The 27,438-nt window shown below is 38.1% G+C and overlaps 1 protein-coding gene across 1 annotated transcript in view; it reads right to left on the reverse strand.

Moving 5' to 3' along the window:
• Nucleotides 1–27,438, reverse strand: part of WDR64 (WD repeat domain 64) — a 71,875-nt gene that overhangs the window by 25,532 nt on the left and 18,905 nt on the right. The window contains 7 exon segments of the mRNA XM_037391719.1: nt 11,806–11,945; nt 19,155–19,234; nt 21,921–21,941; nt 21,943–22,053; nt 22,535–22,654; nt 22,656–22,726; nt 24,349–24,456. Of these exon segments, the coding sequence (XP_037247616.1) occupies nt 11,806–11,945; nt 19,155–19,234; nt 21,921–21,941; nt 21,943–22,053; nt 22,535–22,654; nt 22,656–22,726; nt 24,349–24,456 (651 nt within the window).

Below are 27,438 nucleotides of genomic sequence, written 5' to 3' on the forward strand. Positions count from 1 at the left end.
AGAACTCTCAAGAGAAAACAGTAGCTTCCTTTTAGCACTTCCAGACTCTCACACACTCCTGATACTTTTTGTAAGCTAAGGAAAATTTGTTTTTTTAAAAAGGACACACAACTTTCCTCAGTTTCACAAAATTGTGATGCTGCAAGTCTTTAAAACAATTTATGAGAAGATACTCATGCAGGGATATCCAAAATCCAACCACTCTTGGAGCAGAGAGAAGTCGCACTAGCCACAGCATTTGCTGTAGGCATAGACAGGAAGAGTAAGCAACAATTAAAGCTGATTTTCTGTTGAAGTGTTTAGTTTATCTGCCCTTATTTGCTACGCTGCTCAATTTTTTTCAGGGGGTCACTGAAGGCTCTACGGTCTAAGTGAAAAAATTTACAAATTCATACAGAACATTCTAGCCCTCAAAGACAAAAATCCCCAGGCATGAAGTAGAGGTCAAACTGCAGTTCTGCTTGCTGCGTTATTTAATAAAGTTATCTGCAGAGAGTGCCGTTGTGTGTCTTGTGATCCCTGAAGGTGATCCTGCAAAGTACAACTCCCTGTAGTTATTAGAAGACTTAGGAACAAATTGATGTCAATGGGATTACTTGTGAGGCTAAGGCAAGGAGGATTTAACTCTAAGCATATTAATGCAACGTGGTGCAGCAGATGGTACTATAACTAGTGCCTTATTGAGAGAGTAATTCGGCGAAGTTCAAAATTATGAACATTTCAAATCACTTCCTCAGACAGTACTATTAACCTGGTAATATATAAGGTTACTTTCCTTTTTCCAGACATGGAGGAATGCTGGAAAGAAATCAAACGGATAGTGAGTCTAATTATATAGCAGTGAGCCTGAGGGGTATTTACTGGGTGCTGTGCAATGACGGAGAGCGTATATCTGTCTCTGCATGGTGTGCTGGGTATGCTGACAAGAGACCTACTTGACCTCCTATGCAATGATAAAATAACCCCTCAACACCTCTGGAGAACAGTTTCAGTGGACACTGAGATGGTGTGTGGGTCAGGAACAGGAAGGTAGAGGTGTAGGACAGAAGTGACTGCCCATGAACACCTGCATCAGAAGAGCTCAAAAAAAAGTGAGGTTCCTCCTGTCAATCTTCAACCAATCTTCGAATGATGCTCTCACCTTAGACCTCGCATTTGAAGTAATTTTACTTTTCCACAGAATCACAGAATTACAGAGCAGCTGAGGTTGGAAGGGTTGTCTGGAGAGCATCTGTCTAACCCCACTGTTCAAGTAGTGCCACCTAAAGCAGGTTGCCCAGGACCATGTCCAGATGGATTTGGAGTATCTCCAAAGATGGAGATTCCACAGCCTCTCTGGGCAGCCTGTGCTAGTGCTGGGTCTCCCTCACAGTAAAAGAAGTTTTCCTGACAGAACCTCCACTGTTTCAGTTTTCATCGCTCTGGTCCTGTCACTGGGCACCACTGAAAAGAGCCTGGCACTATGTTCTTTATACCCTCCCTTCTGGTATTTATATACATTGATGAGCTCTCCCTTGAGTCTTCTCTTCTGTAGGCTAATTTTGTAGGAGTTTTTTTGTGAACTACCTGAGACACAAAGTAATTTGAATAATGGGAAATGGGACAGGAAATACAGAAAATTGGTTGTTACATGAAAAGCCTGAAGAAGGTTATTCAATGTTCTTGAAGAATTATGTAGTATAAGAGGAGAATAAAATTTTTCATATCTGGGACTAGCAAATAAAACAAAGAGAATAAAAGCACAGCAGCAAGGGAAGGATTAACTTTGACTTTCAAAGCAGCATAATAAAAATGTATCTGATACAGACATGGCCACATAATTTCTGTGACGGATGACTGGAGTAGATTTCCCAAATGCTTCTTTTTCAAATTATCTAGATTAAATTTAATATTGTTGATATACAATACATTCCAGTAACAGCCGTGATTAGCAATGGTTTGACATAAATTAAACATTGAGCTTCCAGAGCAGCTGCTCTCATTTTTTGGGAAGACAAATGACCGTATTACAAACATGTCCTCAAAGCAATGTCTTGTGCTTTCAAAATAGGTCTGATAAACATCCACACCAACCTACACAGGCATTGATACAATCACCTGCTCAGTTCCAGACAGGCAAAAGATATTTATGACTTCCCACTGGAATATCGCATAGCCAGTTTGCCTTTAAGTAGATCTGGAGAGAGAGGACCGGAGACTGATAACATTAAGGTCTGAGTACATTTGCAAAAGTCAGAATAATAACGTACCTTACCTCCCTTTATTCTCCCTGAAACACTAAAAATCTGCGCTTGGGTTCTGTAGGAATAAAACTAACATACATATAACAAAGTTTAGTATGGACAGATTTCAGGAAGGAGGTTTTTATATGTTTGCATCAAATTGGCTGCATCAGATTTTGAAGAAATTATGAATGGAATGAAACTCGGGCATGCCCCAGAATGGAGGTGTGAGAAATCACCCAGGTCATTGCACTACTCTCCTGCCACGTGTAAATGTGTGCATTGCTCTTTTGGTATTAGCTGCCAAAAAAAGAAATTACTTTTAAAGAGAAAAAGACCAAAGAACATTCCCTTCACTGGTTGAAATTAAAGGGTTTGTGCTTTTACAAATGATACTGTGCAGCGGTATAAAGGCTGGGAATATACTCCTTACCCTAGCCCTCCTGATCATCAAACAAAGCTGAGGCTGTTTTTATGCATTGAAGCCTACAGGCTCATACCTTGCTCACTTGACTCACTTAAGTGGTCTAATTCAACCAACCCCACCACTGGAAGTGTTCTGGTAACATCAATGGAACGACCGGTGTTGCAAATTTTGGCTTACTGACTTCCATTGACAACTCCAACAGGCAAGACATGAAGTTGTAGCCTCCACTGTTCCAGCTGTGAATTCCCACCAGGCACGAAGGCAGAGCGAGCAGCTGTCACTGCTTCACAGCCTTTCGGTACAAGGGCTACGCAGGCTGCTCTGGTTTCTGCCACTGGCCTTAATCTGGTTTCCACGGAGTGCTATGAGTGTGAGATCATCTTTCAGATAATGACCTGCTTCCTGCCACAGCTCCAGGTTTAATAGCCTCTGTCACCAAGAGTGGGTGGGTTGGTTTTTTTTTTCCTTGATGTTTCCTGAATGCATTCAAAGAGTTCTGTCACATGGAAAAAATGAAGCAATAAATGCTTCAGGCTGCAGGACAAGAATAAGAATGGACAAACTAACTATAGAGAGGAAAGGGCGATGAAGGGATGAGTGACATGAAGGAGAGGGAAAAAATAAACCCAGGGAGATATCCTATGCAGCAGGCTTCTATCTAGGCTGGAGTGTCAGGTCAGTTTTCCATTATTTCTCTACCCCACAGATCGCTTTCATAGTACCATACATTCCATAGAAGTAATTCTTCAGCTGATTGGGCCCGTTTTACAAAAAGGCTAGCAATTTCTATTAAATTACCTTATTGGTATTTGTAGAAAAATGCTGTAGTGCCAACGTAGTAACCAGCCAGATCAAGTGCCTTTATACAGAGCACTCTTGCCTTGCCTGGCTTTAAACATCCAACTCGTGTCATGGGTCACTGTCTATCTAGTGTATCCTGAAACATCCAAGGATGCTGCTTAGCTGTAATTCCAAGTCCAAGGATATCACTTTTTAAAGGACTTACATATTCTACAAGCATTTCTTGTCAATAAAAAAGATATTGCTTCAGTGCTAGAATAAGCGATATTATTTTACTTTGCACTCCCTCAGACCTACGGAAAAGGTGTAAAACAGTAACAGTGGGAAATGCATCACTCATTCCTCTTTTTATAACTCCCAAATTATATGTATTAATGAAATTACAGCCATAAAACAAGGGAATAGGCTGTTGCGGCCAGTTTGGAAAAAATGTTTCCTGAAAACTGGGTCACTGGTGTCTGCAGAATAATTCCCATCAAAGAGTTACATACATTTGTATTTACAGTTAAATACATACACTTTCACTTCCATGCCAATAACCTAATTTATAACTGCAACATGCTGACCCTTTATCAAAGAATCCACGTACTGTGTGAACACCTGAGTCTGTATTTTAGTGCAATGACACACAGGACAAGTTAATACTTTCAAACAAATTTAACGGTATTTCCTTTCAGGAAATATTTTCCACCAAAACGTAAGTCAGGACAGACACACTGTAAGTGTAGTTGTGATGAATGTGGTTCCTGTTGGTCTGTGGCATATAATTTAACACAGAATAGTTTGTGTTTGTGGGAAATCTCAACACACGATTTGAAACATGTTCCTATGATGAGGAACAAATAGGACACAACAGTATTTCAGATCTTCTAGTAAAGTCACTTAACTGAACAGCGGAAGAAAAAGACACAGCTGTGGACTACAACTGTAATTGCACCTATGCACACTGTCACCTTTAAGGTCTTCACAACCTGGAAGATCAGGAACAAATTAATTTCCAGGAATAATATATTCTGAAGCAAGTCCAGCGCATGGGATTATGACAATCCCTGCCTTGGCCCTCACCTCTTCTTCAGTGTCACTGCTATGGAAATACTAATTCAAATGACGAAAGGACATATAGAAACCATTTACAAATCTACGACTTTGCCTAATTTGTGCCTAATTTGTAGATATTCTTACATTATAAAACCAAGAAAGCAAGTTTAACTTCTGTGATAAAAGGATTCAATATATACATCATTTTAAAATAGCTGCCTGACAGCAGCCTGCTAATAATTTGTTCCACCAAAAAGTCTTTATAGTATTGGCGCAAACAAAGTGCTTATGTGCTAGACTAGTTTAAGGAATCTTAATTTTCTTAAATGGAACTATCATTTGAATTCAAATTCCAAAATAGTTTCTCAATTGTTGCCATAATAATATTTGTTTTGCTATTACTGGCTCAGGGCAATCTGTTTTCACTTAAAATAAATATCGGAGAAGATTTCTTCAGTGTTTTCCAGAAAACTGCATTGCAAACTGTCCCAGATGCCCCAGTGTAAACAAAGAAGTCTGCTCAAAACAATTCACACAAGTTCCAAGTTTTGGTGCAATATGTCCTGGGCTTGTCTGCCACCAAATATGGTACGGATTTTGAACACCCAGGTGAGTGCACTCCCTCTGCAGATCTATTGAGGTCTACCACAAAAAACCCCAAAGTGCTGCAAGAAGACAGCACTGCTCAGGCAGCAGATGTTTCCCATGCTGACAAGAAGAACCGATCTAGGGAAGAATAAGCCAAACCCTTGATCCTATTTTTCTTTCCCTGGATGTGTTTGACTGATGATCATTTTACATCATCAACTCATGATTCTAGAAAGGTTTGAGAGCTGGTGTCTAATTCAGCACTGGCAGTGACTATTTTCCTCCTTGCAAACCAAGAAGCCACGCATATACATACCAGATTTTGCCAGCAGCTCTCCTTTTAGAAGAGACTGTAGAAAGATCCAGACCTACCTCCAGCTGCCTATGCATTAGATTGCGTAACACCATTTTGACTGGTTAAGAATGAAGGATGGCCAAAGTGATCTTGTTGTTTGTTTCCTGAAGAATAGCTATACCAATATCATCCAGATTAATTTTATAATAGTACAGCTGTAATTCTGACTTTTATACTTAGTTTACAGCATTAGACAAACAATGATCTCCTTTAAGATTACCTTATATACAGGGGGACCGGCAGAAACAAGATTAATTGATTTCAAATATGTGAGTGTCCGATTATTTTTGTTTTACAGCAGGCAGTGCTGAGAGCACAATCCCTAGAACTAACCTTGACCAGAGTACTCAGATCAAGTGCCCCAATGGTACCTGTAGATTTTACCATTATATTCCAACTGTATAGTACTCCGAAGCAATGGTGTGATGCAGTTCATTCCAGAGTCCTTGCTCCCTGATAATCTGGATGGCAACCTGGACCAACAGTGCTGTGAATCGCTGTTTTGTTCATGCCTGGGTCCATTTCAGTGGAGATTACATGCTGGGATTTAAGGTGCAAGAGAATGGTGTGCACATTGGTCCTTACACTAACACCAAGCAGGGATGCAGCCAGGTTTTGCACCAGAATGAGAGAGCTGGACAGAGTTCTTGAAATTCGCAGGTTAGACAGCCTGAAGTTATGAGCTATCATAATAAAGACTGCAGTGCATAAAAATCTAATTTAAAGAGAATAATCCACATACTCCTCACATTTCCTTTTCAGCAATTTAATGGCAACACACACTGTAGCAAGGCCTATGTTAAAACAATTGTCAGTCAAATTCTCCTGTTCGTTCAGGAGGTGGGTTGCACATTTAGCATAGTAAATAAAGGTTAAACTGTACTCTGCTGAATGAATGTGCCTCATGCAGTTTCTGCGGTATTTTCAATCTTTGTTTATGTGGTTACTAATTTACAGAATCAGGGGCTTTCAGCTTGTGTAACTTTCAGTGGGACTGAGCATGGGTTCAGTGCACATAGAGATTAGTCTTCTACTTAGAAAAGTGGGTTTTTAAAGTAGATTGTCTGAGATGGTAAGCCTCTTTATGCTGGAGATCTGCATTTTCCAAGGCCTGCCCAAACCCATCAGACCCAGCCCTTTCACAGCTCTGCTCCACCTTTCTCCTCGCTCTCTCTGTCCCTCCCTCCATCCTCCCCCTACCACACACACATGGGACTTCTCTGTAGACACAAGTGACCTGCTGAGTATTCTGTAATTTTGGAAACGCCTAACTCACAAGGTGAAGTCACGTGAACAGACTTGGGCAGCGTCAGAAGAGGTCAACCAAAATCCAGTCAGACCATCCAGCAACACATGAAACGCAAGCAGAACAGTCCTCAAAAATAAAGCACATGCATCTCAAAAATAACCTGAATAAAACAAGTATTCTGTAGGTCTGCTTGATCCTTGGCGTATTCCAGAACTGGACTTCCAGACAATCAGATATTTTTTTCTTTCCTTCTTTCTTTTTTTTTTTACTGTTGCGAGTCATCACAGATCAAAAAGCTTAAACAGTTGCGTAGTTCTATTTCATAAGAAGAAGACTAACTCATGGAAATGAAATTAAAAGAAGATTTCAGAAGCAAAAATGCAGCCACAGAAGACACCTGAAGTATTGGCAATGATCAAACCACTTGTTTGCACACAGTGCAGATAGAACATATGCTAGAAGGCCTTAAAAGAAGGAGGCAACAACGCACTGCTTCATTTGAGTCACGGCACTGGGACAATCTCCTTCAGTGCCTAAAACTGACCCTTTCTTAAAAATCTTTCACTTATTTCTATTTACAATTTTTGACGTACGGTTAAAGAGAAGGTCTTAAAAATGGGCACAATACAAAACAGTTTTTATGTATGTATACTTTCCTACATTTCTTGCGTAACTGCAATATTGCCTTTAATCTAGCATGCAGTTACAAGTAATTTACTCGTTCTGAGGAACACTTGCACTTCAGAAACAAAGAGAAACCTTTTCCTTCATGGAGGTTTAGTTTTTGATTTCGGGTCTGCGTGACCATGCTGTTCTCTTCATACAGACATCTGTTTTGGACCTTGGCCATTGTGTCACACGAGATGTTTCTTTTGATACTTCCTTAACACTCTGACCTCCCTCCCCTTCGCCTGGGCTCTACTCTTTGTTTTCCATGCTCTGGATGCTAAAACTGTTAGAGCTAATAATCTTGTATATCATCTTCCACTGTAATACAAATCCCCCGTGATTTCTAATTTTTTGCACTAGTGCTGTGAAACCATGGTGTAGGTTTCGTTCATTTTTAGATTTCTGTATAAACTAAAGCATACATTAATGCTTTATATCATGGGATTAAGGTTAATACCATCAACTGAATCCCCTAGTACTTTTGTAAAAGATGTGTAACATTTGTGGTACCTTTAAAACCATTCACCAGAGTTTTGGAATGCCCTAACTCAGCTGTTACTTCTTCAGGCTGCAAACCTTTGCTGCAGCACAGATCTGAAACCAAAAGGCAATGTGATCCTTTACTTTTGAATTCTGCAGCATAAATAAATTGTATATAGGCTGTGGTGATATTCTTGTGAGTACAACTGTGTATGTCTTTTCAGTCTTAAAAGTCCTTTGGAGTCAAGTGAGCACAAAGCAAGGTAGTAAAATTCTTTATTTGAATGCTTGTTTTAAAACATTTTTACATTTTGTTAATACAGAAAGTTAATATTATGTACAAAATGTATCAAAAGATTGACAACTTGATTTTCTTAAACACAGTCAGGAAGAATATACTTTCTAGCTTTCTACCTCCATGGGTATTAGTCCTCACAAATGTAGCTCACATAATATCTTAAAAGCCATCTGTCCAACACTAACTCTTGTTCTTCATAAAGTAATATGTAACAGATCATAGGAAATTACATGTTACAATTCTAGGGAGCGAAAGCCAGAAGTGCAATATATGCAATCTAACTTAAACAAGAAAACGGTTTGGGAAATTTTTTTTCTCTAAAAAGTTCCTAAATATATTTCACAGGAATATCCCCTATTCCCACTGTCAAGCCCTTCCCATTGTCTGATCCTTGCGCCAGTAACAAAGGCAAAGACAGTTAACATATCACCCTAATCTTAAAACATTTTAAGAATTTATTTTAACAGACAGACATAATCTATCTCTGTAGCAATTAAAGTCTCTGCTTGCAGCAGAAAAGATGTGGGATGCCCACGAGCCCACAGAACTGAACATCATCAGCACGTGTCTGCTTAGAAGAGAAGTGTTGGAAGTAGAGAAGGACAGATACAACATAGTTTCTTAATTCTGACATGCATATTATTCCACAAAATACAGCAATGGCTCATGCCAAGGCCAGGTCTCGTGAGTACAGAGCAAATGTAGTGAAAGTTCAGTAAATCATCTGTCTACCACCTGCTTCTTAAGCCCTTTAAAGAACAGCTAAAAGTAGTGAGAAGTTTATCTACTGTGACACATAAAGTTTTTTGTGTTCTTCTTCTATGATGTATAAAAATTTCCCATCTTTCTTTAACTTCCTCTGGTTCTCTGACAGAAGTTACGATGGTCCACCATGTGAAACTATAACTTTCTCACTACAGCCACTTACATCAGAAAATAAGGACCATCTATGCCTGGTGAGAATTAAGAAACATAGTGTTTAACCCAACAGGGACAGGAGAAATACTACAACATTCTTTCAGTTTCTGTCATCAGAGGACAACATTTCCCTAGTGCATTAGACCTAGGTTTACCTTTACGATGCTGTTTTGAAGCTTTACAACGTATATAGCATTAAAATGTCTTTACAGTATGTTAAGAAAAGTTTAAAGAAATGTTCAAGAAATATGGGTGTAAAGTATAAAGTCAGTCGGAGCCTTCAAATGTGGTAATATAACAATTACAAATCTTATTTTAAAAAAAGAGTAGTCTCCACTTTTCACCTTGTTCTGTATTTTTAGCTGACAAATGGCATGATAACAAAGTTTTTATTTTAATATGAATATCTGACATGTTTTACGTTAAATTTAATTTTAGGAATGACCAGAAAAAGTATTAATTTGATTTTGCTAAGCTTTTCCCTGGTTCTGCTATTCTGTCAAATAGCTAATGCAAAATCTGTTGAATATAAAGACATTTTGTTTCCCTTGGTTGCAACGCTTCCGTGAGATCATTGCTATCTCTAACTTCTTTTCAGTGAAGATATATAGGCTCTCCTTGTTTTGCTTTAGCAACCTCCTATATCACAGTCACTAAAAGATGAAAACAGAGAAAACTATTTTGGTTTTTCTTATGCTAGGCAGATTGGAAAGCAAATTGGTCTTTGTTTTTTAGGTGGAAACAAATTATGTGTTTGACATAACATTAAAATTTCCCTGGGAAGTTGCACACTTTTGTATAATACCTGGTTCTTGTATATACAAACACAAATGTGCTTTAACTGTGTTGGAAGCAATCCTCTTACAGCTGAGCTTCCTCTGCTATTGTGTATATCACATATCAGCTACAGATTGTAGATTCTCTGAGGCACAGAGTGATCGTCACTTTATTTGTAAAGTCCTTTAGATTTCTCTGTGAGGGATCCCCCTTTTTTTTTTTTGACACAGTTTTCAGCTAATACTGCAAGACTTACCTGACTTTTGAAAGTCTAGGAATTTATCTATCTTTTTTTTTTTTTTTTAAGTGTAATTTCTGTTATATAACTCACATTGCTGTTTAAAGACATAGAGCTTTTAATTAAAACGTATTCATTTTCAGGCATGAGTGATCTTACTGATGTCATTGGCTACTTCTAGTTAAGATCAGGTGTCCACATACTTGGAGACTTGTAAAGCAGATTTTGCTTCCCTCTGAGTCATTGTATTGAATCACAGAAAGATCCAGAAGGGACCTAAAGAGATCTTCTGGTCATTAACTGCCCTAGGGACTTCATACTTAGTTGCTTTTCTATAAATATATTTGTGTACACTCATTCCCCTTAAGACATGTCTTATGTTTTATTCCATTTTTCCTACATGTATAGCTTGCAGGCTATCTGTCAAACCCCTCCTTAATTCAGCAGTAATGGTATGCCTGTAGCAACGTACAGAGCTGTCTATAGAACACACATGTATAGATTTATAGAAGTGAGGAAGGGGGAATGGTTATGGCTCCAGGATTATGTGAAGATGGGAGATTTCTGATGACTTATTTTCAGCTAGTAGTACTTTTAGAAGGGTGTGGGTTATTTTAAGAATAGGGTTAATGACATGAAAACGTGTCATTTTCCTGGCACCTCAATGAGCAGTGGTAAACAGTTATGGCAGAGGAGCAGCATGGACAGAATAAATAGCTCAATACTCTTTCCTACATAACACAACAAAAAGGTGGAAACCTTTGAGAAAAATGGGTATCTTAGTACACTAACTATATTAAGTCCTTATTGCTTTATAGGAGGTATTTTTCACAGAACATACCTTCAATTTTAATGACCATTCTGAGCTCTAATATTTCTGCGCAGGGCCTGCAGCCTTAACCAGTTTGGGGCAACTAGCTAATTTAGTATGCATGCTCTCTATTCCATCATTGTAAATTTTAATGAAATATTGGATACTGCTGAATATTGAAAATATTGCATAAGAACACTCTTGAAAGAGCTCCACAGCCATTCATAATACTCCTTCAGGGCCTTCTCATTTACTTTTGCACATATTTTTAGTTTTTATTCCCTCCTGAACAGTGTCATTTTTACAAATGAGATAAACCACTTATGCCATGATTCCACCAATAACTTAAAAGAAACCCATCCATTTCCAGCAGAATCTTGCAGTATTTGGTTGAAGAAGTTTTAGTATTGATTTTGATAGTATCCTGTTCATGGACAAAGTTTTGGATCAGTAAGCTTTGTAAAAGACATTATTCAGAAATAGGTCAATATTTGAACATGATATATAAAGTCACTAGTTTAAGAAAAATTCCACCTATGGATTTAGTAGGCAGACAGGCAGAGAGAAGGATAAATGAAGCTGTAGGAAGTTTTTGCAGGTGATCGCTACTGAATGAAGCATTCAGGTACAGGTAATGTTATAATTCTGGCAGTTGCCAAAGTAATATGGAAATTACTGGAATGTTAATATCTACTATTGTAAGTATTCTTTTGTCACATTTAGAGAGAAAGTATGTCAAATAGTTCCATTCTATTCTTGCTTCTCAATGTAAAATAATTTGGAAATTTTAAGATAAACTCCACCTTTTTATTAAAATAAACAAACTGAGAAGCAATAAGATTAGGACTAGACACTATCAGAGGTACTCACTCAAAACCGGATTCCTACTTGCATTTAAAGCACTGATTTCCATGTAGTTAGAAAAGTGTTTTACTTTTGCAGAGGAGAGACTCGTAACATGTTGATCTTTTCTATTTGTCACAATGTCCACAACACTATATTGGTGTCCTGATAGCTCCTCTGTAGGCCTACTATTTATAGCAGGATGTCACAAATGAAGGAGTTTGTCATGACCTGAAAGCAAAAGGAAAAAAACCAGTAGTCAGAACGACTGAATAGTCACTGGTATTACAAATAAGCTTCCTAATGGAAAGCTTAGTGTTGATAAGTCTCTGCTTTCTGCATATAGGCAACTCCCACATAAGGATGTGAATTTTTTATTCCAAGGGCTGGATTCCAGCTTATGTTTTCATCGCTTATCCCCTAACTTGTATTAAAAGTACATAACTGATTCGCCTTTTGAAGTCTTTTTATTTTGCTTGGGCAATGTCAAGGACACTGGATGTGACTACCTGTGCTAGTCCCATAGGAGCAGATCACTTTATTAGAAATAGAGCTGGGGCTCGGGGTTTTTTTTGTTTCAAAGACCTAATCTAGAAAAATGTCAAAACAATTTTTGGGTCCACTTAGCCAGGAAATGAAGGGATGACTGTCTCTGTGGAAGAGGGTGGGCATGCAGAACAGGAAGGGGAACAGGCAGGAAAGTTGAGGGCAGTTAAGAAACAGTAAGTGCTGTTGAGTGATTTTGTGTCTTGAAGTAAATTAGAATTAGGCCTTTCATATTTATTTGTATTTTCAAACATTAAGTGTACCTACAATTTAGGAAATAATCCTTGACTGCATTACAGGTGATTTTTTGGGGACAATTTTTGTAATAGTTTCCATAAATATTTCAAAACAGAAAGATGTTAAGAATGTATTAGCAAACTGGGTTTACATACTGATGTAAACACAGCTGTACCTAATGCACTGAAATATTTCATATTTTTCACAGGAGTTTAAGAGAACATGAGCCCAGTTTAAATTTGACATTAATTGACTTATATGTTAGCTTTCAATTCCTGGCAAACAGTGCAATTGTATGAATAGTATGCAGTTAGCTGAACACTATTTTGACACACAATATACGAAACAGCCCATTACACCTAGACTTCAGTTTGAATTTTAGTTTTCTCTCAGCTTAAAGTGAAGTGCATAAAGCCAAAAAAACAGCGACTGGGAAGTACATGCCTCAGGAGGACATTCACTCAACCTCAAGGCTACAATGTTCAGTTCAGTTTTGTTAGCAAAGAAAACTGTCTGCTCTCCAGGGATCTTCCCTAAGGTTGTTCAGCTGATGGTCATTGGTCAGTCCCTCCTTCCCTCTCTCTCTCTGTCTCCAGAAATCTAGTCCTTTCCTTCTTAATACAGCAATATGTGATTCATCTAGGAGCACCCCATCTCCCTTTTCCTCCATTAAACGTTATTGCCCTCTCAGTTAAATTGGTTCCACTGTTTATGTAGCTTCTCTCTAAATGAGAGAGGCTCGCTGGAGGAAGGATCTGCTCTTAAAACAGCTACAACAGAAAGTAATTTTGGTTTATGTCTTACTCATTTCACAAGTGTGATTGAGAATGCAACCATGCAAACAGTTATACTGGCAGAGTGGAGGGATAACTTTTGCACAGAAAAGGGGAGCCATGGATAAGTAGCTGACTGGCAGTAACTTCAGTTATTCAGTGACTTTCAGGCAAAACTGCCCTAGAGATGAGCTGTCTGTGCTGTAACCGTGGCAGGAGGTATCTTACAAGGGCTGTAATTGCACAAGTGGTTTGCAAAGCCTCTTTGAATTGGGGAGCAGAACACAGCGGGCCCGTGCTCACTTCCTCAGATGTTGCCTTAGGCCATCACAGACGTGCCTGGCAGGTTAGCAGAAACCTTGTCATCAGGCCAGTATATGTTACTGAAAAATAAGACCATGGGAGTAAAACTCAGCTTGCAGACCTTCCATGAGGTTGACAGAAGGACACAAAAAATGGCAGACAGAAGACTCCAGTAAGACTGGTGAGATCAGTTATAATGTCAGAGGGAATAGACACTGCTTCAACAACATGCCCCTTAGCAGCACCAAATGGAAAATGTCATGTCTTAAAACAATGGTGAACTAGGTAGAAGTTGTTGGCAGTATCTGCCCAACTCATCCGACCTACTTGCTGCACTTTTGAGGAACAGGTTCTTTCTTACTCTTTCTAATTGCCCTGTTCTTTATATTCCTGAGGTGATGGCAGACAAATGAAGAGGAGGATAGTGCCCTTCAATTGTGGCACAGAGAGTTTCTTTTAAGAATAGAATCACTAATTCATGTTATTTACTTAAGATATTAACAGGAGGAACAAATGTCATTAGGAAAGAAAACCTTTCCCTATATTAAAAATACTGTTTGCTTCCCATGAGAAATAGTGAATTAGTTTCAATCCTTTTACTGATGTGGAGATAACGGTGGATTTGGTTATAGAAGACATGCTTGCTCTTTCTGGACTAACACCAGATTGGCTCTAACATTTACTGCTTCACTGGAACATTGGCTGGAACATTTATTCTCTCTGTGCTCCAAATATGCCTCTGGGATTCAGAATCCTGACACAGAAGGCAGGGGTACTAAGCACATGCAAGACAAGCTTGAATAAGATGAATTATCTGTCCAGAAATTTGAGAGAAAATTTTTAAGAGTCTGTGAAATCAATGGTTTGAATAATAATGGGCTCAATTCCATGTTCTCTCTACCAAGACAAATAATTCTGAAAGCATGTTTAGGGTTCTTTTTAAGAGGCAGATTCTATGACCACAGCTTTATTCTAGCTAGGATGTATGGATTCCAATACCATCTTTGAAACATGTGATGCTTGTTAAAGTGCCTCCCCTGCTTACACAGTTTTGCAGTTTGTGTGATATTACAAACCTGCTGAGATGCCTGCATTTCAGTGGTGTTGAAACTCCTTGAGCACAACAGCATTTTGAATGGAAAAATGCTAGGCTTAGCTTAGCATTCTTTGATAAACTAGAAACAAAAAACCATAACCCCTGGTTTCTATATTGCTCCTCTCACACAGAAGGATCGCTTATGTAGAGGAATTATAGAGGAATGAGGGCAGGTTAATTAACATTGATAATATACAGCGGTGGGCTGGCTTCAGGGGCGGTGGGTGGGCTGATGTGGATAAGGTGCAGCTGTGGCTGGGTCCTGCTAAGTAGTTAAATAGCCCTAAGGGGTAGGGGAGAGATGGACTGGATGAGGAGACATCTAGAAGAAACAGAGAGAGCACTCCAGAGGTAGGAGCGGGCCCCAGGAGAAGGAGGGAGCCTGGATGAGGAGAGGTTGACTGGAGAAGGGAGACTTTGGATGCAGCAGAGGCAAGAGCAGGGGTGGACTGGTCTGAAGATGAAGAAACAGCACAGACAGTAGATGAACCTGTGAAACTTTGTGGGGGATTGGTGGCTGTGCCAGGGCAAGGTGTGGGAGCTGCTTATTGAAGTCAACCTCATATTGGATGGTGAAAGTCTTGTTGCAGCTGGTTAGTTTTGAGAGTGCTGAGGTGCCCTTATTCTCTAAAGCAGTTTATCATTCCTTTAAGCCTGCCTTTTAAATAATCTTGGATTAAAATGTCTGCAAAACTGCTTCAGAACAGTTAGACATCTGGCAAACTAATACAAGTTCATCTGTTCATCATATTGACCAATGTCTCTTTTTTACTTTGTGCTGCCTTGTCTGTCTTCATGTGTTCTTCTTAAATTAGACTGCGTCATAGAAAAGATTCTGCTGTGCTTCTGAGGGCTAATATTAGGGAGTCCTGGGATGCGATTTCTAATAACTAGGATTCCTGGGAATGCCTGAAAATTTCAATAGCAATGTATAGTGCCAGTAAAAGAAAGATACAACATGTTGCCATGTTTGCTGATGCCAGGAATACATAAAGGATACTGAGCAAGCACAGAGGGCTTTTATCAGTCTTAAGCTGCTACTGCTGGATTTAGAAATCAGTAATAGTTTTCTTCTACTTATTGCTCACAGGAGAACAATATTCTGGATTTGAAGAACTAATGGGGTTAGAAGTAGATATATCATTTAAAACTGATAATCTCCAGCTTTTATACACATACATAACTTGATCTTAATTGTAGCTGTTCCCCAAGTTGCTGATTAAGACATAGTTGGAATTGAAATGGATACAGAATAAGAAGAAAACCCTATTGCTTTACAACTCAACATAATAATGTAAAATGCTAAACAGAAAAGTTATTCTAAACTACTGTGGGCTCCATATCTTAGGCCACTATGAAGCTCTTATCATTTAGTGGTTGAAAGTCTAGCTTTTAGCATGAAAAATGAACTTTGTACCAGGTTTTTTATTTTTTAATCCATTAATCCAATATCAAATATCTGGAAGGCAAAATTAGGTTGCATCACAGTACTGGAAAACTGACTGAGCATGTTCAAATACGACTAGATATATGGTGGTACAACTAAATAAATGATGGAAGACTAAAGGTGTTAAAACATGACTTCTTTTAATTTGTCCACTTCCCAGTGTAGTATTTAGCATACCATTTGTGCTGTAAATACCCAGCTAAATAACAATAGGTTAGGTCTTAGTAAAGTGGATAGCATGTTTATCCCCACTGAATACTTTAGAAGTTATCCTGTTATCAAAGGCTGAATATTTCTTTTAATTAATGAATATGACATATAAACATAGCTTTTGCAAATATTTGCATGTCACCAAGAAATCTATGTATTATGATTCCTGATTTTTTTTTTTTCCCCTGTTCTGGCCTTTGATTTTCAGGGTATATTACAGGTAAAATGGCAGGCTTCCTAATCAAGAAGACCAGCCTATCTTCATTTTAAACAGTTTAATTCTTTCACTAACTGGATCATCAACACACGGTTCTCAGGCAGACAAGAGACAGATGGGTTTCAAGATCGAGGCAAATACAGTGTGTTCTAGTCTGACTGCTGTGCCATTGTGAGCACTGTGTTTTATTAATAGAGTACTGAATGACAGAGTTCAAAGTTTGAAGACTTTAATAGATGGAGCTCTCAAGTGCTGCAGCAGTTCTCTTAATTCTGGGTGCAGCATCATAGTAGCCCCTGGCCGATCTAAACTTCACAGTGAAATTGAAAGAGATGATCCCACCCTGACTTTCTTTGGCCTTGCATCCCTGCTTACTCCCGTGACTGTTAGTAATCCAGGTCAGGAATAATTTCCTTTTGTATTCAAGGGAATCGGCAGGACTGAGAATGAGGATGAGAGGCAGGAGGATGCTTGTTAACATCAAGATGAAGGCTGGTGGGTGAGCAAGCGAGACGGGATTCCAGCTCAAGGGCATGTAAATTTTATGATCCAGGAATACATTGGAAGATTGTTAGAAGTAATTACAGTTCTTACACTTTTTCAAAATCATAATTACAGCATCCTTGAATACAATATTATTCAATTTTTGTCATGTTGCCCATACTTTCTGTACTTTTGTGCAGTGAAAGTCAAGAGAAACTAAAATGCAGTATTGAGAAAGTTAATCTCCTAACATATTCTGATTATGCAGTTGTTTAGATGGGATAGGAGGTCCTGCATTTCAAGTCTAGCCTCCAGCCATCACAGACAAATATGCAATCTAACATTTTCAAAAAATTCAAGCTCTGTTTTAAACTGAGGAGGGTATTTCTTTCTGCAATTGCCACTATTCAGAAGACTCTTCCAGAACATCACTGCTCTAATTTTGTTCTCCTGATATTTTTATGGAGAGCACTGATATATCTTGTTAATTGACACTATGCTAAGCTATAGAAAATACACTTTTTAGACTCTCTGATAGATTTAGTGACTATGTGGTAGGTTTCCCCCACCTCTTTTCCATATTCAGCTGATCTTTCTCAAACATGGCTCATCAACTATAGATCAGATTCCAGTGCAACATGAGGTTTTAGCAGTGTTAAATTCAGGGCAGTTAATGCTTTGTTACCCGCAGAACAGATATTTCAATGAACACAGGTACCTGGGGCAAGTATTGCTGCATAATTGCCCTACTTCTATACTCTGCCATAAGTATTTATTGCTGGTCAGTGTCAATGAGGGGACGGTGGGTTAAGCAGAGCTTTGGTCTGCCCTACCGTAGCTATTATTTCTTAGGAAGTTTATCCATTTTTTTCTCTTCCTCTATTATTTCTGTAAGAAGAATTTTCGGTGTGTAAGAGAAACTTTTATAGTTCATGTGTAATTGACCTTCTGTCCTATTCAGACACTTCACTCTGGTTTTATTACTACAGTAAAATCCTCCAGTTCTACCTGTAGGAAATACTAACCACACTGTTTTATGGGGCCTTCCTGCTTTGTCATCAGTAAATCTATCCGGACTACTTTTTGTGACAAGGTAATCAATGTAAATAAGATCTCCTCCAAGGCTGAAATTCAGAATTTTCGCTGATAAAGGGAAAGCAATAGGGCTATAGAAAGTTAAATCTTGTGTCTAGAAAATCAATAAACTGTCTGATATTTATATTGATATCTGTCGCAGTTTTCCCTTTGGTAAACTGCTACAAGTCAGCTTGAATTGCACTATTTCCCACATCTAGGTCTCCCTGCTGCCCCAATTTATTTTACTGGCTTGTATATTATCAAGACTGGACAGCAGATCCTTGGCCATTTTTTTCTTGTTAAATATAGACATAAAAATTGCTATGTTTGCTATTGCAATTTTTAATAAAGTTTTAAGTGAGACTCTCATACTGAAGACTTGGAGATTGGCAGCATCAATGTCACTCCCAGGGCACCACCCTGTCAGAATATACAAACAAGACTGCTGCAATATTCCAGCCACATTTCTGCAGCATGAAATATGACCACTGCAATAGAAAGGCTCATAAAATTATTGGATAACAGGGGAAAAAATGGATGTCAGAGTGCTATTTCTGCAGTCTGCTTTGGGAGAAAGAATGAACAGTAAAGCTTTGAGGAAATGTGATCAGAGAGAAGAGCAACAGAAGGTATTAAGATGGGCCAATGAGATTGCTTAAGGTGGAAAAGGATGGCCAAAGAGTAATAGGAAGGGATAGAAGCCTTGCTGATACTGCAAGGAGTAGTGTACCACCTCGCCAAGACAGTCACCACTGTGACTTGGAAAGGTGCCTTAGAGTAGTTTAACATACTGTTTGAACTGTTTTATTATATAAACATGATACTACTTGAATCAAACCCAGTCTAAGCCCTTGATAGGTTCCTGTCAAGAAATACACCTTTTAAGAGTAAGGTTCCCAGCAATTAAAAGCAAAACCTCTGATTCCTCTCATTTAGGACAGAATTCATTACCTATATGCTTAAGATACTAACTCAGTTTTGTTTGGTCTTATTTAAGGGGGGGAGAAAATTCACAACAGAACACTCTCTTGGAAGAACCCCTGGTACTTACCCCTGGTGACAATAGCTTTTGCTTTCCCACAGTATGTGAAGGCATTGACTCTTCTAGGGACAAAAAACTCCTTTACAGGTCTGTAAACGTTAATAAAACAGTTAATCGGGTAAGAAACACAGGGGAAATACAGTCTACAGTCATCCCACTTTACTTTTTTGTAGTATATAGAATAGCTCTTTGCATAATGGCTACAATCTCTTGTTATAAGCAAATTGATTTATAACAGTGACGTATAGTTACATAGACTTACAGTGACACTAGCATCAATAAAAAAGGAACAGGGTGCACTTTCCATTAAAGTAATAAATCTCTGATTTGAATACCTGAACCCTTTCAGTCATACTCCAAAGACAATCCTAAAATTGTAGCTGTTGCCAAAAATAAGCCTTAACACATGTCTGTGTGCTTAAAGCAGTTAATCACTGAGGAAAAGTATCAAACCAAATGCCTTTGCCGATGTTGGACATGGAGGTCTATTGCAGCTTATAATTTTTTTTTGCATAAAGAAAATGCAGTTACTTTTCTGCTGCTTACATATAATACATTGTAGAAAGCATAGTCTCTATTTTAACTATTTTGTATTGTATAACAACATGAAGAGACTGAAAGTTTCTGAAATTCAACTGAATTTTTCTATTGTATTCATTGCTAAAGCACAGGAATTTCACAGAGTGAAACTGACTTGGTGACCCTTCTAAACCCATCCTTCGAGCAACTTCTGCTTGTCCCTCCATGTTTCATACATTGCTACTAATAAGTGAATATTTTCTTAATTTTGTGATTTGGCAATAGCATGGCTAACACCTGTCTCTCCCAGGAAGCCATGTCAGTGTAAATAAACTCTACAGAATTAAATAAGTACACACCTAAATTTTTTTCTTTGAAATCCAAACAAGTAGGTAGTTCATTTATTCCAGGCTAAAAAGTAGCCATTAATGTTGAAAATGATAACTGGGGATGACAGTAAATTTGACAAAGGATTCCAGAAACTTTGGGGAATGTTGAAAGAGCTTGTTCTTTTTAGGCAGGTGTAAATAAAAGGCTGTTTGCTCCCTGTTACTTAGAGGGAGCAAAGCTTTCTTTCCAGAGCTCTAATAGAGGAGACTTCATTCTCTTGATGGTATAAAACAGCAACTAATTGATTCAAATGTGACTGACAGATTTCCTCAGGATTTTTCGTCTTTTTTCCTTTAATTCTTAAATTTAATACTTCTCTACAACTGTCTAATGGCTCTTTAATGGTTTTGGTACTCTTCTGACATCAGTGTGAATAAGGTTCCAGCAGTGTGAAGTCCTGCTCATATCATGGCCTTGCAGCAGAAGCACCCTGTGATCCCATGCGCACCTCCCTCTTTTTTTAGATACTTTACAATAAAAGATTGTAACTGCTTGCTCATCAACAATTTTCATTCAACAAAGAAAATTAACAGTCACGTAGGAGACAAGATACATTGCATCCCTTATCAAGCACAGTAACAATTGCTTGCTGCAAAGTTAATTGGGGAAATTTATTTTATTAGCATGAATAAATCACATGTTTCAACCATAATTATTTATGGAATGGGCATTTTGAAGTGATTTGGTCCATAGCTATTTTAGGGCTATTAATTTCATTTTAACAGCTGTGTAATTTTTCAGTTGTCTGAATATAATTTCATTTAGCTAGTGCATGAGATCGCTTAGAGAAATGTATTTATTGCAATTAGAGACACAATTCTAGTCAGTGTTAAATGAAAAAGACCTAACAAGATATTTGCAGTTAACGTTCTGAATTACAAACAGTGTATGGTGGTAGCATATACTCTTTTGAATATACTTTTGGCTCTGCAGTCTTTGTTTTCTTTCTCCTTAAATTGATTCTATTTTTCCTAAACTTCCAACAAAATTAAACAGGATTTCTCAGCTTTTCTTCTGACATAGTATGTGACCTTGGACAAGCTGTAATTATTTCATATTTCACTTTCCCCCACAACACACATGTATACTCATAAAACCTAAAGTTATTGGATTGATGCAAGAATTAGTATGTGAATATTTATGGCCTGTGCTATACAAGAGACAAAACAGATTATCATAATTGTTGCTACTAGCTTTAAAAATCTATTAATCTCTGGAAGTATCTTACAGAGGAACTGTGAAGTTGATCTAATGTTTACAATGCTTTGAGATATTTGAATGAAAAGTTCTAGCTCTATTTTATTTATAGTTCCTTTTACATCAAATTTATTGTATTATTTTTTAATTGGGCTATAAACTCTTCCAAAATCACAGTCTAGTAAGGCTTGGAATCAGCTATAGTACTGATGGCCCATAGGCTCTTTCCTACTGCACAGTAAATCCATTTTGCAGACCTCAGAATAATTTGGTTTTTTTGGTTTAAGCTCGTGAAACTGAAACTGTAAATGAAACCTAGTTGAATATATTTTTGTGTGGACGTAAATTTAAAATAAATGGATACCTGATATACATTTAAAGAAGCAATTGATTTTCCAAGTAAAATTTGCCTGCTGAGAAGCTGGAGCAGATGACACTGCCAACATATCTTATTTTTAAGGGTTGTGAGTAATTGAACATACATGGACAGTCCTATCTACATCAAAAGCTAACAAAAATGTTCAAGTATTTAATTGTATTTTTGTTGGTATTAGCAATGCTTATTGAAAAGACAGCTTCGATACAACAGGATGGCATCTTGCAAGGCACTGATCTTATGGCAGAGTTATAAAGCAGAAGGTCTGTTTTTTTCAGATGTCATATACTTACAAGTTTTCCTCTAGTTGCTTTGTCACCCAAAACAAATAAATGAATGCTGTCTGAGGAGCAGGATCCAAAACAATTTAGGTCAGAAATATACTTAACTTTCATAACACAGTCATCATGTAGCTTGTGTTTAAGACTAGGGGTGTAAATTGAGATTTATTGATATTAGCATCTACTGTAATATGCCCATAGGTTGACGGGGGTTTTGTCAGTGAGATAATACACAACCAACGCTAACATTTAATATCCAGGGCAGATACAGAACTACTCTTCCAGCTCAGAAGCAAGCATAGGTAAAAAGTGAATCATGCACTTCTGCAGTTGCAAATGTGCTTCCATCTAATTGGGAAAAATAAAGCCGTTTCTATGTCAAACTGTATTAACAGCAATTGTGAAATCTTCCCTGGAATTTCACTCTGCAGCCTCTCTGTTGTAAGATCTCCTACTGGAAATGATGGCATTTCCTTCACAAAACAACAAGCAAATCATACTTGACTCCAGTTTGGAAAAAGGGGGGTTAATTTATACACAAAAGCTAGTCCTCCATTTAGTCCAGAGAAAACCCAAATTAAAAAGATAATTGCTTGACTGATGACATTTTACCATAAGCAACTTACATGTTAAAAGTTTTGGAGTCCAAGACCTGCGGTTGTGATTCTTTTTTGCCTTCACATTGTTTCAAGCCAAGGTGATCACTGGTCACAGTAAGCAGGTGAACATAACCCTTACCATCTCCCATCCTCAGCCAGGTGATCTGAGCAAACACAGAGCAGACCATTTCCCATTGGCTTGATGATAAAGCAATTATTCTGTGAAATATGGTAGATTATTAGATATAGCACACAAGCCCTTAAGTTGCCTGAACATATCATGCTTATCTACTTATATCTGCAATAAATTCTTTGTTTTTTCAAGCTCCCCCTGTGACAGCCTTTTCCTGGTATTAGAAATACATGGAAGAACATCATCAAATGAAGTTCATGCAAACTGTAAGGGTTTCAGTGAGGCTTTATTTCATAGGTAGCCTTTTCCATTTCAGTGAGGAAATGTGAATTACAAATTTTAGGAAGGATTTCACTGTGCTAAGTGGGATGGTATATTTCCTAAGACTGTATGCGGTTTCCTGTTGAAAAATAAGATGCTGTCTAGGAGAAAATAGGAAATAGACAAATTAAAGCCTTATTCAAACCTCAAAATGCAGCAGTAACACACAGAGGGAAATTATATCACGGTCCTAATTATTAATACAGCCTGGGAGTACCAAGTGTACTTATAGGGACAGGTATTTCAATTTTCAGGAATTGAGATAGGGGGAATGAATACAGCTGCAAGCCATTGTGGTATTTTGCTAGACTGAGAAGGCCTGTGAATGAGATTTGGGGTCATTTCCATTGTGCTGCTTATTGGTTCTACTGCCTGACTCCATCTGTTATTTGATTAAAGCATCCTTGCCAACCTAAACTGGCAACTGTTCACATGCCATAGGAATTAACTGCTTCAATGTTTTCCATGTAGCACAGAAACGTTAAAGAGACACAACACCAGATATAGAACTGTCTCTGTATTATTTCTGTGGTCTTAAAAGAGAACTGCTCCTATTTAGTCACAGGATACTTTCAGCTCTCACTGACTGGAGGAAACCTGGGGAATAATGAGTGGAGAATAAAATTTTGAGCCTTCCTTCCCAGAAGTCCAATTGAATTGACAGAAATTGTTCCATTGATCAGCCTGAACTTGGGGAGTGGAATTTTAATATCAACAACAACAAAATCCTAAGACTTGATCTTATCCTAAAAATATTTACTTTGCTGCTTCTCATCTTCTCAGTCAATTCGGTTGCTGAGAAGAGCCCCAGGAACAGGAGGAAAAAGTTCAGGTATGGGTCAGAAATCCTTACATAAATTGTATTTTGTAATAAGGCATTCAAGAAAACTTTAACAGTTTGAACATACACTGGCAACGTCAAGATGCTTTGGCTCTCGAAAAGACCAGAACAAAGTACAGGATATGCAGAAATATTTTAAGTCAAGAAGTTACCTCAAAGGGGTCTATGTTAAATTCCCCAGTAAACCTGTCCCTTAATTCTTAATCGCTTCCAAATTATACATATCCACATGCACACACGATTAGATATACACGTGCACACATATGCATTTGATATACTTAGAAAATCAATTCTTTGGGGGTTTGTTTGCAACATAGTACAAAATTTTCCTCTTTCTTCCAAGTTTTTAAAACACACTAATAAACCCATTTGGTGTGGAAAGGTTATTCCTTCTTTAGTCTAAATTCCACTGTTTTACTGAGTTCTTGCAAAGACAAAAGTTAATGCCTTCATTCTGTTAGATCAAAGGAATGTGAATGTATATGGAAAACAAAGATTAATCTTTTTCAGGCTTCTGCTTTAGCATTGCCTGATCCAACAAAATACCTGACTCCCTTTTGATTTATAGTCCCAGATGATGACTGTCTTTTCAGTTATGGCCATGACACATTTCGGCTGAAGTAGGAAATCACACCCATTGATCTGAGCAGTATCCTGATGAAAATAAAAAGGGTAGCTAAAGAAGGATTGCCTCTGTAAATATATAAATGTCTGTCATTTAAGTAAATATTTTAAACCATCTTCATAAAAATCCCATACACACTGCACTAGCAGCTGCTAGGTCCAGCCCCAGCTAACAGCACTGAGACTTCTAACTCCAGGACTAGCTCATACATGAAGTTGTAGAGGTGTCACGGCCAGCCTCTGTTATCAGGGACTTGCCTCAGATGCACAGATGTTGCACATGAGAGGATGCAATACATATATACTGTTAGTTGAACTGTAATTACACCCTGAATAAAACACTCTGAGCAGAGGAAACTTCAGCTAAAACATTCACAGTAAAGCAGATCAAATTTGTACTTGGATACAGTTTAGTTCAAAAGAAAAGAAAGTTAAAGGCAGACGAAATTTCAGCTATAATAGCACAAGCCCTACTGAAATGAGTGTTTGTAAAAATAAGTCATTTGTGTTAAATAATTTTAATTCTCCCAATAGGTAGATCAAATATTTACAAAGATATACATCTGCCCATATTAAGCCATCTTTCATGTATACCTCCAATTATACAGGTCTTAATGTAAAATAATTTCTCTTGCAAAGTGTAAGATTAGAGACTCAAACTCACTACCACACGGCCAGAATTTTGGTTTTTGTTGAAACATTAATAGCCGTTTGATTTTTTCCCCAAAAATGTAATGTGCCTTCCTAAACCAGAGGTTTGAAATGGAATTGCTCCATTTGTTATGTCTGCAATGGCACAATCATCTATTACTTTAAAATAATTCAGAACATCTATAAAATAACACTGACTGAAGCAGCTTTCTTTTGTAGATTAATATGACACAGAAGCATTTGACACAGACTTAAACAAGGCTGTTATTGCAGTTCCTAAAGTAAGCTGTACCTACCTGTAACCTCTAAAAAACTAGTTCCAGTGGAAGTACTTGAAAAACAGCTAAAACAGGGACCTGTGTTGCTAAAGAAACAGTTTATATCCACAAAGTGAGTTAGGAAGCAAAAAGCACAATATGAAACCCACAGCGAACCGAAGGCAGCTGCTGGTGCTTCTGCTTTTATTTCCGTTGTCATACACCATATTGATTTTGCTGTTAGTGTACAGGGTCCAAAATCCTGCCAGAGTGATGTCAACACTCTATTGTGGGAGAAAGCTTCTTTCCTTCCTAATGGCCTGTGGGCAAGTGGTATTACATATGCAAGGATTCCTTGTGTTGTTTTCTACGATAAACACATGGAAAATAGCAGTCCTGCAGAGGCCTTATGGATTGCTTGGTAATTTTTATGGAAGACTTTGTTAACTATGGGGTTTTTTGGTCCTTACAATAGTGTCAGATAACAACGAGTAGCTGGTGTAAACCCAGTTCATTTTACATTGGTGATTAAGCCACTGCTTTGTAGTGCTGGCTCTTGATGATGTAGCCAAAGTAACAAAGCTGCATCTTGGAAAGGTTTTGCAGGCTATCACATGTAGTGACATGGTACAGAGGCAAAAGGAGGATCAAAACCAAGCACCAAGGAGAATCTTTGCACTTAACTGCTTAAAGAGACGTCTAAAGGACAGATGTCCCTTTGCTTTCTTTCTGTGCTCTAGTTGAATTTTAGGCAATAAAACAAGCCCTGATGAAAGGACTTAAAACATTGATACCAAAAACTTTATTTCATATACTTGCCTAGATATACAGCCCAGAACCTCTAATATTATTTTGAAACAATTAAACAAAACAAACCACACTACAGGGCAGTGATCTGAGAAAGCATGACTAGTCCTTATTTACAGATCAAGTGCCCTCTTTCCATGACAAGGTCTGTCCCTCATATATGCTGTGCTGGTAGCTGAATCTTTCCAAGTCAGTCAGTACATGCCTTGAGAGGGGACTTATCCCAGCTGAACACAAAGTATTTCTCACCTATTTGGGAGAAACAACCCAGTTAACCTGTGAGGATAATCTTGGAAGACAGAAGAAAGCCAGGTATCTGATAACAGTTAAGGAAGAATGAGTGGGAAACGCTAAAGATTAGCTTGGCAATTCAAGGGAAACATCTTCATCATACTTAAATATTTTAGGCATGTTAGCTCAAGGCTGCTATTCTGTTTTCCTTTACTGAAGGTCAAATTCAAATGCTGCGAGAACCTAGAACAGAGTGAAAACAGCTGTTGTCATTTGGGCTGGCAGGGGATATTCTCCTCTCGGGGCACAATTTACTAATTCTAACAAAGGAATTAAGCAAAATATTAGAACAATTATGTTCATATGTCCAGCAGTGAGACACAGTTTCCATCCAGATGTGTTTCTTTAAATGTCTCAAAGAGCAAATGTTTTCCTTTAACCTCTGCCTCAAGGCCAACTGTCAAAGTCTACTTTCCTGAAGCTTCCTTCTAAAGCACCTATAGGTCACCTCCTCCACATTCTGTGAAGTCTTATCTTTTTCCTCTTACCCCATGTCTACCTGCAGGTAAAAATGCACTTGGTGTTTACTGGGTGCTGGCACTTGACACAGACTTTCAAGTTTTTCCTGCAGCTGAGGTCAGAGCCCTTTCCACACGATAGAGTAACGGAAGAGAAAAAGCCAGAGCCTTTCACACTGATGATAGATGCCAGGGACCCTTTGCCCCTTTGAAAAACTGATATAGCCACTGGAGTCAATTTATTTTAGCTCTTCATATGCACAGATAAATAAGGTTGAACCTTCCACGCCCAGGAAAAGTGAGAAACATTTAACTTTCCACAACTAAGCCACTAAACTTTAAAAAATGTAGTTAGTTTCTTAATTACGTTGGCGTCAGAGTTAGTTATATACTTACACTCTACAGGGCTTTAGTGCTCTCTACTTCCTACCAGTCTTTGGTTCCAGTCTTATTAGGCAATTCTGGACATCAGTTTCTCCCTCACTATTCTCTCCATGTAGCTAATGATGCTGAACCACCAAACGGAGTATGAGCACGGGCTTCAGCGT

Source organism: Falco rusticolus, chromosome 6 (genome assembly GCF_015220075.1).
Source record: "Falco rusticolus isolate bFalRus1 chromosome 6, bFalRus1.pri, whole genome shotgun sequence".
NCBI classification, from domain to species: Eukaryota; Metazoa; Chordata; class Aves; order Falconiformes; family Falconidae; genus Falco; species Falco rusticolus.